General features: G+C 32.3%; 1 protein-coding gene and 1 long non-coding RNA gene across 4 annotated transcripts in view; one reads left to right on the plus strand and one right to left on the minus strand.

The window, feature by feature from the left end:
- The window catches only part of LOC145934865 (uncharacterized), a 116,593-nt gene extending 106,746 nt beyond the window's left edge, over window positions 1–9,847 (plus strand). The window contains exon 4 of the long non-coding RNA XR_014425121.1: window positions 9,503–9,847. This is a non-coding gene — a long non-coding RNA (uncharacterized LOC145934865). The remainder of the gene's footprint in view (window positions 1–9,502) is intronic.
- LOC145934864 (uncharacterized) overlaps window positions 1–17,357 on the minus strand; it is a 128,466-nt gene that overhangs the window by 105,107 nt on the left and 6,002 nt on the right. For all 3 annotated transcript variants that reach the window (XR_014425120.1, XR_014425119.1, XM_083035682.1), the window contains exon 2: window positions 2,968–3,057. Coding sequence is in view for 1 of the 3 variants with exons in the window: in XM_083035682.1 (XP_082891808.1) it covers window positions 2,968–3,057 (90 nt within the window). In the remaining 2 variants the exon portion in view is untranslated. The remainder of the gene's footprint in view (window positions 1–2,967; window positions 3,058–17,357) is intronic.

The raw sequence follows: 17,357 nt of genomic DNA on the forward strand, positions 1-17,357 counted from the left end.
CGTAGAAAGCGTAAGGTAAATTTGACGATTTCATTAACCGTCACTTGTGTCATTTCATTATACGTATTGTCTGAATAGGTTGAATCAGTTGTCCGAAAGTCTAACCTTTCTCTCTTATCTCTCGCACATTAATCACACGTCTTCCCAACCTAAGCGGTTCTCTCAAATAGGTGGCTACTTGTCAACATGTCAACAAGCTCAAAGATATAAACGATACTTCTCGGATATGATATCTCCATATAAAAGAATGAATCGATAGATAACAACAACCATTTTATTAACTCCTGTGCAATCGCCTTAGAAAAGACATAATCAATCGCATTGAACGAATACACATGTAACAGTCTTGAAAATAAATTAGATTGTATTTTTTTAATGTACTGATTGTATGTTGTATACTATATCACATCAATTCGCGTTGAACATCTAACGGAAAGAAAGTATAAAACTATTTCTTAAATTATGATTTATTGCCAGAGCGAAATATCGATTAATGGATGAATGTTATATATGAGCAGTAAAAATCTCTTGAAATATATATAAATTCAAAAATGAATTATATCTGCTATAAATCCTAAGAAAATTTTTAATGTTCAACAGAATTTTTAAATAAGATGCTTATTCAAATGAGAAATAGTACAAAATCATACTCTTGCGATTTTGAATATAATTTTATTACGAGGTCATGGCATGTGGATGGAGCTCTGAAAACATTCATGCAGGCATTTCAAATGGTCTCAATTATGCCAGACACGTTTCAGTCTTTAGGAGGAGTCCTTATTCGACGGCGTGACAGTAGTTTCTCTCGTCGCGCATGAATAGAGAACGACCGTGAAAGCGCCATTGAAATTACAGGAAGGTAACTTCCAACTCAAATAGTTAAAGGCTTTAACGAGTTACAATTAGCAGGGGAACTGCGCTGTTTGTCGTATAATGGAATTTGCTAATGATAATTCAATATCGCGCTAGCTCCTTTCCGCGTATTAACAGACGAAGAGGTCGCCGCTGAATCCTGGCGCGCTGGCAAGCTTAAAACATTTTGTTCCCGGGAATCCCGAAGGAAATAACGTATCTGAGATTAGTTAGAAAAGAAACGTGCGTCCAGAGAGGTAAATTTTCACAAGTAATTTCTGCTTTTAAAAAGAAAAAATGGACAAATTTCTTGTATTTTTCCCTTGTTTGTAACGTATGTTTCAATGTTATTGTTATTAATATTCAAAAATGAGTTATCGTACGGACGGCATTCGTATTTTTGAAAGTTTAAGATATAACATTTTATAAGATATATTTTTTGTGTTATATTTTCGATTTAAAAATATAATTAAGATTTATTATTTCGATAATGATTTTGAAAAATTCTTTAGATAATTGTCTGTAAGGTAGTGAATAATTAAGTAACAAATAGAGATGAATATATCGGAGCTATTCTATAGCCTCATTTGGTAGTATGAATCGGGTCTTTCTTACTCCCATATCCATTGTCTCATTACACTCGTGACGACATCCATTCTCTCCCTCAAATACTACTAACTGTTTTCCCATTCTGTGCCATTTACACATCGTAACATATCCATTTCACATCTGAATTAAGAGTATTTTTGTAATTATAAATTGTATATATATATTTTTTTATATTTTTTACTAACTGATATATTTTCTTTTAAATTCTTATCATCTGTATAAAGTACATCAATAATAAAATTGATTAAAAAAATTAAAAAATTTTCTTTTATATTTAGAATTATATTCGTTGAACTATTTAGAAATTAAGACAAAACTTCATTCTATATAATATTTTCTGATAATTATAAAGAGAATATTCCGCATGTCTCGTCCTCAGCAACATTTTCATATTATTGCAAAAAGAAAATCGCGCATTCAGATAGTACGATGCGAAATACTTTTATATAACGCTTTATAGTGAATACCTATCAGTCCACTCTTCCCATATTACCATCGCTAAACTTAGCTTTAAAATCACCGAGGTGAGAGAGACTCGCCGATAAACGCCCGGCTCGTTCGATCTCTTTGAAAATCAAGGGAGGACCTCGTTTCACTATCTCGCCCCCGCAATGCCTAAGGCTACATCGTATACATACTCTTCATTACGACCGAACTGCTTGAAAGCATATAGAACTTCCAAAGGACGTAGGTACGAAATATGACAGAATATCTCCCGTGGTGTTATCAGTTTATCTTTTTTAACTGTTATAATCTAAAACTCTTTATTCATTAGATATAGCAAAATATAATTAATCTGGAAATCGCGCACGCGATTGAAAGAATAATTGAATAATTTATGAAGAATCTCTAAATATTTGCATAAAAATAAAAGAATGTTTTTTGAATGAATGCAATTGATAAATTTAACGCGCGTACTCGTTCCCACAAAGTCATAATGTCGCGTTGCAATAGTAAACTTATCTCGACCTATATTTTACTATTTCATTTCCACATTAAATGTCCTTTTCAATATACAGGTAATAGTATGTAAACGCATAATATCTCTAAAGTAGGTAATATATTTCCGGATGACCCCATAGATTTTCAATGTCCGCGGGAACACGGTAAACGTAGAGAACGTATTAAGACGCGTTGGTCGACGTGATAGAATGAGGACAAGGATCTTCGGTGTGGCTTGGAGCTCAAAGCTCTCTCAGTATGAGAGGTGGGTAGGTGAAATCGAACGGCTGTGCTGGGCCCGACATACGTCGCCGTGGGCCCGCCCCGGCCAGCGTGTTATAGGTACCTCCGCGAGGCAAGGTAGTCGAGCAAGTTGAAGGTGGGCGTTAGGCGTTAAGATGATATATGTTATTCGCTTAATTAAGCGCTTGTCCGCGCAGAACGTCCGAGCTTACACAGGAAGAGCAAACTTGCGCCCGAGCGACGCAAGGAGGTGGGAACGGGTTGTAGGAACGCGCGCGGTAGCTCGTAAGGATCAAACAGGGAGTAGAACAGAGTACTCACCCTTTTTTGCATCGTACCGCAACAGACTGGCAGAACACGGCAGGCCATTGTCCGCAAATGGTAACACGTTGTAGTTTTGGAAATACCGATCTGCAAAATACATTACTATTATCAACCTTACGGAAACGAGAGAATCTTAGCAAGAGATATTTTTAAATATGATTTTTGATATTTTGAATATATATGAAATGATATTGAATATATATTTTTTGAAATTTCGCAGATATTGTCTTATTCTTATAATAATATTCATATGATGGAGTAAATTGGATAAAAAGAAACTACAAAATTTTATTCTCAAAATATTACGTTAATTATGCTATCACAAAAAATTTAAAGTATTATAAAAAAATAAAAACTCTTAAGTTATTAATATTTAATATTTTTGATATTTATGATTAACATGTAATCATTAAGTAAATGTCCATCCCTTGGTTCATCTATAATAATATTCATTTTATCTTTCGTCATTTCTAATAAGCAAAATAATAAAATAATAATCTTTATTTTATTATGTTTATATATTGCAATGTTTTTGTTAGAGCTGTTAAACATTTGTTCCTATTTATAAAATTTACTCGATCATTGAGTTAGAAACATATTGAATACATCCAATTTCGTAATTGCATTTTCGATTAATGAATATGTGCGAACGTAGCAAGACGAACATGTAATTGCATCGAGTGAATATACAATGTTGCTAGATTACTACGGTCCTTGAAGAAGGTTAAATAAGATTATGATATATTATGACAGTCAGTTGATGAAGGGGAATGCATAATGAGAACGAGTATTACGGGTAACAAACCGTGCACACTGATCTCTCATATAAGAAGATAGTAGAAAGACGTAAGTTCATGAGATTACCGCTCGGCAATATTCTTCTATGAGAAAGGCAAAGAACGACGGAAGAGATAAGATGGGCGTTAATATACATTCCTTGTTTAATTAAGTGCACGATAAAAAATATCTGATGCCTGTAATAACAAAATTTCTACTAAAAATTTCTTATACGTAATGTTTCATATCTCTTTATAATGGATTGCTATTCAGATATCAAAAGTATATCAAAAATAAAATTTTTTTAATATGTTATTATTACAACTATTGCAAAGCGTTATTATAAAATTATGTGTGAAAATTTTTAGAGATAAGTAAAATAAAAATTTTCAAAAACTATATAACACTAAAATATAAAATATATAAAATATCATCATTTACTATAATCTACTATGATCATTTACTATGTAATAATATTATATAAATTACTAAAAATTATATATTTATTCCTAAGCATATACGATTTAGATGTTTTTGATAAAATAATTATTTTCTAGATCCAAGATTAGACGGATCGCGGTTTCCTGTTTTCCTACGAAATTAATTCAAATGTGCTTGTGATTATTAATTATTAATCATCCGGTAATGCAGCGTAACGGAAGTGCGCTTTAAGCTGCAAACCTAGCGAAGGAGAATTGAAAATGAGTACAAAGCCCTTGATGAGAAATTAGAAAGGTCGTTGTAAATGAAAAGCGAATAAACTGATCGACAAAAATTAAAATACTGACTCTCTATAGATCTATTCATATCGACATTGCTTTCAATGTGATTACAGAGTTTCTTATGCACAGTGTATTTAGCAGATGACTCTAAAATAACGTATATGGTGCATACTTTTTTATTAAAAAAAGTTTTCATAAAAAGCAATGTTTGTGTGAATTAATACAGTTGTAAATCATAAAATTTATGATAAATTAATTTTTATAACAGTTTTCTTTTTATTTACATTTATATTTTTATGAAATGTATTTTTCAGAATATACATATGTATTATATATGTAGTATATAGTATATGTGAAATGTATTTTTATAGAATATATTTCTATTAATTCTAATTTATTCATATTTAAATATTATAAATATATTTTTTGGTGTGTTGCATACTTTATTTATTAATCTTGTAATTATGCAACATTAAAAAAACTTTATTCGGATTAAGAAGTAATTAATTTTTTTAAATCCGGGGAGAGAAGGGTGTCACAAGAGTTTTTAGTTTTGAAATATTTATCAAATTAAATATATATGTATATATATATAGTTGTAAAAAAAAATATATATATATATGTGTACATACACACAGATATATCGACATTTCTGAATTTCTTTCCTTGAACAATAATACGTATTATAATCATCAGGAAATAAAAATATTGTACAATAGCATTTAAGGATCTCTTCGCGCACATGTACTTATAAAATATAATGTTCATTCTAAGATTAAAGATCAGTTCAGAATTAAGGACTAACTAAGTGAATAATTGCAATACTAGATCCTTCGAATGCGTACGGAGAATATTGGAGAATCGTGTAATCTCTAGCAAACGAAGAAAAACGAATTAATAAAGTACTCGTATTTAAAGAATTAGAACTAGTGCGTCTTCAATTCTCGTAACCTCCTTTCCGCAAGTCAGCTTGAGCTTTGGACACATGTTGTACGACTAACGAAGAGCGCTCTCGTTTCTATAAAGAAACATCTTGAGAAAGTATTAGACGCTGCTAGAAAAGATCTCTAGAATTGTGCGTTATTTTAGAGAAATGACCAAATAATCAAAATGGAGAGAATTTCTTTTCTGGATAACTTGGCATCTATTTTTGTTATAGTCTAATATTGATTATTTTCAATTTTTCTTAATATTAGAAAATGAAAATAATTATATTAATCATTATTATTTATTATTATAATAATTAGTGTGTTATTTAAAGAAAAATGTTATCTTGCTATATAATATTGCGTTCGTGTTCATTATATTTTAAAAATTAAACGTTCGACGAATAAACCGTAAAAAGTGAAGCCGAAAAGAACAGTAAGTTGCTGAAGCAGTTGGCTCTGTAAAACGAGATGGCAAAGTTCGCATCGAAGTCAGATTCAATGACTATCGAATTTGATAGTCTTTCTGCGGGAGTTAAAGACGAAAGAATAGGCAGATCGATATACGCGCAGCTTAATTAAGAGCTTACGTAACTAATAGCAATCGCGTACCGGATGGATCTTTTTTCTCTTTTTACTATAAACTCACGTAAACCGCTTTTGTCCGATGTATCCGTTCAAGGTAAGACAGACTAAATGAGAAAACGCAATAGAGAGATAGCAAAGTAATCTTCGCCGCCTGCGATGAGAAAATAGCGAGCCTTAATGGTGTCTCTTTTGGAACAACAGTATTATGGAGCCATATTTTGATAATATCGAAAAAAAAGCACAAGTATTATGAAAGCTTACTTCTCAGAGAGACAAAGTTAAATTGATTTTAAATGTTGTAAGCTAATCTCCTTGAAATAATAAATAAGAATGTGATGAGCTGTGTCGTTATACAAATATTCAGTCAAAGAAGAAGAAAACAAAATTGTTATTTAAAAAGTTATTCTTTAGATCTTATTCCTCTAATAAAGACTATTAATAATTTTAAAATTGCTTTAAAAATACATTGTACTTTAAAAACAAATTAAAAATTTTATATATTTTATATAGACACACACATATACAATGATTAAAAGGAATCTCTCGGGGGAAAAAATAGCAAGATTAAAACTAAATTAAAAATAAAAAAGAAAACAAGATAAATATTTTAGAGAAATTATATTGTTGCTTATCGGAAGCACTTTTAGAAAAGAATTCATCCTTCTTAATATCGATAATTTCTTCAGCAATATCGAATAAAGTTTTAGTCGGGGATATGTCGCGATTTATGTTGTTCCCTTAATTAAGCCCTCGTCCCTATAATATGGGAGATTAAAGCTGCAGCAAACTTTAGCGGTGCAGCACGATGCCTCCTGCCTAGCACGAAAACTTGAATCCGTTGCAGACTATTCTCGGTTACACACGCTCGTTTGCTCGGCCAAACACTTCAGTACCTTCGTCTATTAAGGTAGGAATACGGGCGGACGAGCGACGAGACGACAATGCGGAATGAGATCGAGCTCCGTTAAGGACGTCAGCTTATGCACAACGTGAGACGAAACGTTGCTGTGTAAGACGAGTTAATGAAGAAATACGCGCGTTACCGGCTCACATTACAGATTGCATTCGGATTATCTGTCAAACATTATTACCGAACTACTGAAATCTCGTGGGAGCTGCTGGAATCACGTTTACAAGTTTAGAAATTCGAATAGGCGTTAACGATGCGCGGTGTTACAACATTGCAAAGACATCTGTGATATGTCTTGTGGCGCAGCCACGAAATAAATACGCTGCTTCTATATATATATTTACTCCAATATTTAAATTTCTTCAAACACAAAACAGTCATTATATATATTACAATGTAACGTCGTTTAAAACAATTTGCAGAATTTTTATATCGCAAATATGTAACATTCTCTAAAATATGTGAAAAATAACAAAAAGATATGTATATTCGACAATGTTATACCGAGCATTATTTCTTATTACAATTCAGCAATTTAAGAACAATTAAAAATATTATAATAAATGTATAAAAATTAAATTCCACATGAAATAAATTATATTTTAAATTTATTATCATGTGGATCGTGACAGAAACTTCTGTAATTGCGTATTAATTTATCTCTACTCAACTATTTCTTTTGTATAGATATGGTAACAGCTATTTCTTTTGTATAGATATGGTAATGTGTTTTCAGAGCATGTGTATATGGTTCATAGTTTATTAGATCTAAGCGAATTCGTGTCAACAGTGTCGCTGATTGCTTCTTTGACGAGAGTCATAACGGGACTCACAGCGACGTATGCAAGTTGTCCGATTAATTAAGCGCTCATTAAGACTCGGACTCATGGGGAAACTTTGTGCAATCTATGCACGAAAGAGCCTGTTTCTCTAAGCAGAGGAATTTCCAAGCGTTTTAGTTGAACCGGACGTACATACATTCGTGGCGCGATCGTTTGCTTTCGAAAGTGCAGTTATTTACACAAGTACATACGTTCCAATTCTCCACGTTTATCGCGAGCAACAAATCGATAATGATTTCTATATATGAATAATATAGAAACTTGAAATATTAAAGAAACGTAGGACAATATGTCGCGCCGATTTTATGATGTGTAAAAATAAATCTTGCAAATTGTTCTCATATTATACAATATTTGCTTCAAATATCGATCATAGCGAAATTATTAGATAATTATTTAAATAAATATTGGCTGATATTTATGAGAATTAGATGATATAATTTTTTCCTTTCTTTTTTTTATTTTTTGAGAATTTTATGTGTGTGTGTGTGTGTGTGTTCACACTTTTCATCTAATAATTAATAATAGAATTATATATTTCAATGTATTATTGTATATCCGCAACGCTTAGAATATAATATGCCAGACAATGAGATGCATGTTTGAATATGTAGATTTTTTAGAGCATAATTATAATTATAATATGATATATCATATATAATTATCAGAACACATTCTAGTGTTATGTAACGCATTGTGCAAACATGCTTATTTAATATGCTCAATCAAAGCATTTAAATTTTAATTATCATAGTACAGCATCGATGCATATACAATATAAATTTAATGATATAATGAAATATAATTAAAGCTTGACAAGACTTCTAATTATATAGAAGACAAAATTTAGAAACAAGAGAGAAGATTAAAGTCTCTTTTAAATTTCAAATATTTTCTTTTACGCATTATCTCTACTATTACTTAATAATTAAATAAAATATGCATTTTATGCACTCTCACAATTACTAGCATTAACATTTATGTATATACATATAATGTAGCATACAATGTAATTTATAATTTATAATTTATAATTTTTATTTTTGAGATAAACTGTTATCTGTAATATGCAATTTTTATTTTTGAGATAAACTGTTATCTGTAATATGCATATGTATATTTTTCGAGAATGAATACCCCCCAACCACGTATAGTATACTATATGTTATATGTCGATGATACCTCCTATCGTTTTTGTCATTTTTAAAGATAATGGCAGAAGTGCTTTTTTGTTTGGAGTAGAGTTCAGGTGCAACGAAGCATTCGCAATTCCGCGCGCAGCAATAGCGGTTCGGAAGATTGTAGTGTTTACATTATCGGGAGAACATTTCAATAGTGCACCATTTGCTATGCGCTATATTTGACTGCGCGTTTTCAGAAATTAAAACCTTCCTCGGAAGACAAATTTCGAGAACAAGCGGAATAAATATTACGAATATTGTGCTGCACTCTGATCTCATCTGAGAAAATTTCACGACTGCAAAAGTAGGACAGGATCATTAAGTTTATTCGAAAGAAATATGCATTCCGCGATGATGGAGTTTAGTTCGCTTGTACATCATATTCTCTACACTCTACACAAATAATTTTCAGCGTTGAAAAAATATATAATGCACTTTTGCTTTTATTTTATTACATTGAAAAATATTTTATTTGATGTAAAATATTTTTTAATATTTTTTTATAATGGAAAAACATGAATAGAATATTTGGACCAGTTATTTTGTTATACTCGTTTAACTAACTTATTATTTTTTCTGTTCAAAGGGATACAATGTAGAACACAGCAAAAATAATTCGAAGATTAAAAATAATCAATCTTCTGATTAAGCGATAAGAAACAATGCTCGAATACGGCCATAGTAACCAATCAGTCGAGCGCAAATATCGACCACGCTAAGCCAATTGCGCTAATTCAATGCATCAAATTAGATCAACCCCACATCGTACAGCAGGACCACTCTGCCATCGGATTACGAAGAAAATATAGCCGCATATACAGCACCTATATCGATTGCATCTTGGAATCGGGTGCGCGACGCGTTTTCGCGAAGCGTCCGCAAATTGGATGGGATAGATATAAAGAATGATCCGAGGGAGGGAGAGAGAGAGAGAGAGAGAGAGAGAGAGAGAGAGAGAGAGAGAGAGAGCGATTGTTCCAATGTGTCCTTTGAAATCCGCGGTCGGTTAAGCCATCAGTGAATGGAAGTTAATCATAGGACCGCGGCGCGCATTCGTTTTCTCCCGGAAATGCGCACCGAGGCGCAACAGGGATTACATCGGATAGAAAAGAGAGAAAGAAAGACAGACAGACAGAGAGAGAAAGAGAGAGAGAGAGAGAATTGTCCCTACGACATGCGGATGACCCTTAAAAAAGGTGATGCGGATTTATTTTGATGAAAGGGAGAGTCGAGCGTACACCAAAGAGCGAAAAAGAGAGGAGAGTCGGTGAGAGAGCGGCTTTTGTAAATGACGAGTATGTTGTCGCTCGTGGCGGAAAGCTACGAGGCACTCGAGTACAGAAGGGTGGCATACGCAGGATTTAGTTGTAAAAAAAAAGATCCGTTCGCGTTGAAACCCCCTTCTCTTAATTCTCGCAAATTTAATCGAGAGATTCCGGCGTATATATAAACGTGATGCTGTTTCGCGTGCGTTACGCCGAGTACATGACATGCAGTCGCATCAAACGAAATTTTGTAACAGTATGGTGATATGGCAAATATTATTTATGGATTTCCATCCTTTCCCTTGTGGATTCTATCATTAACTTATCAAAATGTAAGATAAATATTTGAAAAACAGATTTTAAAAAATACAAAAGAAAATCAATTAATTTTTTTAAACACAGAGGTGTTATATTTTATATATATAATTTAATATATTCTATTTAGAGTAATACATCTAATTTAATATTAATATATATAATCTACGAACAATTGCAATCGCAAATATTATTGCAAATAATAATGAACGAATTTTGAATTCTCTCTCTCTCTCATTATGTAGTATATTATAATTCTGAATTTTCTGAGATAAATACAAATTTTGCAGAATAATAGATTTGATGTCTGAACATAAGAGAACGAACAAAAAGTGCAGTAAGATAATATTAATGCGACTTGATAGTGGCAATTAAAAGGCCAGTGAAGGGTTAAGTTCAGAACTCAGGAAAACAGCTAGACTGCATGAGTATGTGTGTATACATGTATACATATATACATATATATGTACATATACAGCGCTTTGGCACGCAATGAGCTTGCTTTATAAAGGTTGATAAAATATCTTTCCTGACTACAGAAAACGAAAACGCGCCGTGTGGAATTCCAGTTATTTTGTTTCTCACCTTCCTATTCGGAATTTAGCGTAATTCGTAATTTGGATAGGACACTCCCGATCCTATTTTAAATATATTTCTGTTTAATTCTATTCTGTTTAATTCTGCAGTATGGTGCAAAATTTAACTGTCTAAATGAGCTCCCTTTGCAGCAGTATTTAGCTTTTTAAAAAAGAAACAGTCAAAAAAATCAATGAAACACAAGAATAGTAAGTTCAAATTTAATTCTAAAATGTATAAAGATTTAATGTGAAAAATTGTAAGTTGTGTATATATATCGGCTATTAAAAATAATATGTTATATTTAATATCATCACTGCGTGTGCTAAATAAGAAAATAGATCCTTGATATATCTATTTGGAGAAATTTGTCGATTAACACGCTACGAGTGGAACTTGCAAAGATTAGCGTGCTCAATGATTGTTTATTTTACAAGCAATGCTGAATAATTCACAAAGCGTAATGCAAATTTCGCGTGCAATTTTGCGAAAGTGTAAATCCGCCGTGTATAACAGTTTGAAGGCAATTGCGAAGTTATTGTCCCACCGACGATCGTTTGATTAAAATAAATAACTACCGCTTCCCCCGTCAAAAGGAAATATTTATCAGATACGCTGCGAAATTGGCCGCGCCGCGTGAATACCCGTAGCACGCTATAACATCATAAAGTATTCAGCAGCGACTCGTACGATTTTCGCATTTGGACAGTCGCTTCGTTCGCTATCAATTTGTAATCAAAGCGTTACTATTAAAAGATCGTCGGCACAAAATACGCAGCGAAAATACAAAACGCGCACGTCCCTCGCACCCTTTCGGCGTGTGTCACACAAACAGCTGCTCCCATTTTTTTCGAGATTTTTCAAACGTGGCAATAAAATATGTGTGACACGTGACACGAAACTCGATGCCAAACGTGCCGCCGTTTCGACCACCCCGGCCGAAAGATTTATGAAACGCGAAGAGAGAAATAGTATAAGACGGTCTTCCTTTCCGCTCGCCTTTTCCGGATTCGATGTCAAAATACGAAAGGACGCGTTTACTACCGTCTCGAATTTACCTCGTGGTTTCCCGATACGCGTTGACCATTCGTTTAATTATGCTGATACGATTATTAGAAATTAAAGCGGAAGCTCGAGAAGACGATGTTAATGGCCGTTCTACAAATTAATATAAATTATTTTGATGGACGATTTCCTCACCTAAGCGCATAACTGACGCGTCCTTTCTAACGTCGAGTTAGCAAAGGCAAGACGGAGATTGTCGAATAATTGCAGCATGCTGCGGATTTGACAGACAGGCGACGTAGCATTCGGTTTCCATCATTTAAGCGATCGTGTAAGCTGTGTAATTTGGAAGGTTGCTCGACACATCGCCGAAATATCTCTCGCGAAGATTTCTAGGATTGATATATGTGTGGGCGACTGCGCAGCACCCTTTCATTTCATGCCCGCGAGATGCGAGATTTAAGGAACGATGCTAAGGAATTAAAGGGGCCCTCCCTTTAAACGGTGCAATCATGTCATTATGAAAAATACTATCTTTTGGACGATATAATGATAGATGTAACTGCGATGACTCAAATAATACGGCAAAGATTATTTCGTGTGGGCAGATACGATAGGTTGAAATTGAGATTAAAATTGTTCTTTTAACAAGTACAATAACTTTATCTGGATTAAAAAGGATATTGGAAGTTTTAGAATAAGCAAATTTATGAAATATATAAGCAAATATATATTTAAAATCTGCTTTCCTCTTTATATTTAAAATGTATTATATAAAACTTTGGAAAAAAATGTTTTTATTGCAAAAAAATTTTTCTATTCTTTACTTTAGTTCGTCATAAATATTATATATTTCAATAATATCACGAACAATATGTGTGTGTGTGTGTGTGTGTGTTCGCTGACAAAAGGACTAGCGTTAAAAATTAATGATATAAAATGAAAAAGCTCACTAAAATAGTTCTTTAAATAAAGAGTGGATGGTGGGAATATTTCATAACGTAAAAATTCGAAAGTGGAGCACGTATAATAGTATAAAGGCTTGATGTAAAAGTTAAATTATTTTCAGGACAATTTAAAGCATTTAAAAAATATGAATGGTAAAGGATGTAAAAAAGTTATATTTATATCACTAGGAATTGTATATTCAAATTCACAATCAAACAGTCAATTTTAATGGTCGGAAACATAAGTCGACAATTTTATATGCCAGCCAATCTATCCGTTAATTTCCATGTCGCACATTATTACGCTAAATTTCCCGATACTCAATTCTCCTGTAAAATCGCGCTACAATGACCGTACGAAACTTTCTTCAAGCGGAATGATGTTTGGGCCTAAGAATGAAAACAGGAAGATATCCATCTTTTTTTAGAGCGGTGGCTCAGGCTCGCAAACGACGCCACAAAAGAGCAAACTGCTCGGTCGCCACGAATGATCTTAAGTGTCTCCGAAAAGCGAACGGAATCGTTTCGAAATAGGACCTCCGCGGTGTGGGATTGCCCACACGTTGCAGGTATACACACGCTAAGAACGTCATTTGAACCGTGCCATTGTCAATTTCGTGCCCACAATAGCGACAGCTGAAGGATCAGGCTAAACATTGAGACATATCCCTTGTTGCTCCTGTCACCGTCGTTCCTCCCCATTCCTCTATCCCGGTGTCACCCTCTGCCTATCCCTCCACGCGGCTTCAACATTATTACAAAAATATTTAAAGGTCGTGTATGAGAACGCATCCCTTGCCGCATTGTCGCGACGAACAGAGTCGCGCAATGAACGGATTTCTGCGCGATTTCTGCTAAGAATGGACGAACGAGGGGATGTGAAACCGGATTCACATCGAGATCAGGCTTTTCCGTAGGAGTTGCTTCCTCGTGTAATTTAGATGCTCGGACGCTATGGGGCTTCCTGAAAAAATATTTGGAACACCTGCACCGTTACATCATCCCCATGGCTGATCCATCGCCCGGCAGCTGATCTTATAATCACGATAAACATAGCGAGGCGTATGATATGTTTGCGTTGAAAAATGTGAACGATAACATCGCTAACGAAACTAGGTAATTTGATATTTATGCAATCTGATCAGTGATTTGTGTCTTTGCTCCACACACACGATTAAATTTTTATCGAAAATAAAATTGTGCACGCGATCGTTATTCTTGTATGCTAAAAATTATTTTTGTGAGTTATATTTATCATATAATTTTTACTTTATCTAATTTTCTCAAATGCTTTTTGTTGTATAAATAATAATTTGATAGAATAAATATATGTATACATATGTGTGTTATGTGTTATATTAAATATTAAATTTTAATGTATTACAGATCTTCCAATATAAATAAAACTCGCGTTTATTTATATTATCTTTAATGTGTAAATTAAAAAGAAGATAAACATAAATTAAAAGAGTAATTAAATTCTCATGTTTACATTGCTGGCAATGTAGCATAATATTATGTTACATATAATAAATACGATATTGTATTCTTTCATAAACGCTTTATATAAACACCACAAAAAATTTAATTATAGCAGTCGATAAAGATTGATTAATACTACCTCATATGATGCAAATATATATTTCTTAACTTAAATTCAACATTAATCACAGCCTTTGCTGTGGAGAAAAGAATATAAGTACGAATAATGTGTAAATTAGCATTGTAAAAAAAAGCGTAAAATTATATGGCGCTCACGTATTTTGGAAAATATTTGCTACATCAGCTACATCAGCTATATTAGTTATATGTGATCCCTTGCGGCAAAGAGAACCCACACTAATACAGTGAAATGCGGCAGCATGCTCAAATAAAGCATTATAGATGGAATATTTCGCGGACGTACACATTCGTAACTAACTGATACAAATTTAAACGTACACGTCTCACTTTTATGGCATTAAAAAACTCTGCTATAATTAAACGACGTTACTGGAATATCGACAATATCTTATGATGACGATAAGTTTTTCTCGCATTATTCGGTAAAGACGTTTCTATTTGCGGTTTGCAAAAGAATCTACAGCTATTCAAGAGAGAGTTAGAACTGTCTTATCAATTTGTCATTTATAATCAAATACAAATGAGACATAAAAACACTATTTTGAATTTCAAAATAAAGAGAGCTGTATTGAATAAATTACTGATAAAAAATAAATCGTTATTTATTAAAGATTGTAAATCAAATTTCTTAGGAGTATGAGTCAGGAAAATTATTAATTTTGTACAAAGAAAATGTTTTACTAATTTAATAATACACACACAATTATATAATAATAATATTTTATTTATATAATAATCTTTGTAAAAAAAAATCTATAATAAAAGCGACAACTTTTTCTTATTGCTGAAAAGTTACTATAGTATACATGTATCTCTTTTCTGCAGTGATTGATTCAATTTATTTGTTTTTATTTTATTAATGCGTAATGTAATTATATTATTACATGATTATATAATGATACATGACAATATGATATTTATAATATATTATTTATATATTATTTTATAATAATATAATTACATTACGCGTTAATAAAATAAAAATAAATAAATTGAATCAATCAATGCAGAAAAGAGACACATGTATTATAACAATATTATAATTTTCAACAATAAGAAAAAGTTATTATTCTTATTAGATTCTTTGTTTCACAAAGATTATTATATAAATAAAATATTATTATTATATGATTATATATATATGTATTTTTAAATTAGTAAAATATTTCTTATGTACAAAATAATTTATTTCCCTGACTCATATGCTCCTATTTTGACTTATAGTCACTATAATAAATGATTTACATCTTTATCAGTAATTTATTCAATACAGTAAAATATCCTACTTTATAGAGACATGGAATATGTCTTGTTATATATTGAAGCTGAATGTATTGAATGTTTCTCAAGACGATGGAGATTTACAGGAGGCACAGGGAAAATTTTACCGCGGGAAATTTTGTATAATTTTGAGCCGACAGACACATTCACATTGCTTGAAAAATGTTAGGCACACCTGCGGCGTTACGTGATTCCCGCGGCGACACGACTCCGATTTCGTGAGCACGAGAAGACCGAGGGAGAGCACGCGGAGTCGTCTCTCAGGTAACACTCGCATGAACAAAATTGTCATCAGGACGACCGACAGGATTCGTTCCCGCGACAAAATCGAGACATCGGCGATATTTTCTCGCGATGAGGTCATTGAATGCAATGAAATTTTTTTCCCTTTTAATGCGACTTTAAATTTCGTTACATTTATCAACATCACATCATCAATGATCATTCAGAATGCAAGTGAGTTATAAAAATCTGAATATAACGATCTTTGGTACGATATTTCATGAATATTAGCGATCGATACATAGAAAGATAATTAACGTGTTGATGAATTCAAATCAACGATTAATGTAATTGTCATGGTAAAATTTATACTCATGTCGTTGACATAATTTATTTGTTGTAAAAGTTAAAAAAGTATTTTTTATTTAATTTTAGCAATACAATTTCAAAGTGTGTTTTATGATTAATTTATATATTTTCTTCTTATATTTCAAAATTAATAAATAAGAACAAAATGTAAATATTTTCTTGTTTTTAATTTTCATAAAATTATTTGCTTAATAACGTTAATATTGTATAATTTTAATTTATTGTATAATTAATAATGTACAATTTTATGTATTTTATCGAAGAATTACATAATGAGAACTTATACAAACTCAACGCATAATGATCATTAATATGTGATGAATATGAGCCCCTTATCTAGAATATTTATCAAGAGAATTAACTTATAAAAATAAAAAAATAATATTGCAAAAATTATTTGTTCTCTCTATCAGTATTCAAATGTTTAAGTATGAATTCGACAAAAGTTTTATTTTTACATGGTTGCAAAGTCACGCATGTCATAGCATGCTCTTTCAACGAACACGTTAACGATAAATATCACGTAAAGACATTGCACGTGTGGATAACAATATATACATTGTGACGATTATAGTTACATTATTTACGTTTGCTAGATAGAGTGCGAACGAAAGGATGCCATATCGTTGCTACGTGACGACGAATGATGCATTTTTAACTGATCGCGCGACTATCCTTGGTATCTTTTCGTTACACGTGACGCGATGGAAATTTGGATGAGCAGTTGAATAAAATGTAGATATAATTTATTCATCGTATAAATGAGCAAAAAGCGACTGTGCTATCGACTCGATATTTATTGCGAATCGAATGCAAGTTGATTCTTTCACACTGATAC

Source organism: Prenolepis imparis, unplaced genomic scaffold, assembly GCF_030444845.1.
Source record: "Prenolepis imparis isolate NDT839.2.m4 unplaced genomic scaffold, iyPreImpa1.0 SCAF_4, whole genome shotgun sequence".
Taxonomy (NCBI): Eukaryota; Metazoa; Arthropoda; class Insecta; order Hymenoptera; family Formicidae; genus Prenolepis; species Prenolepis imparis.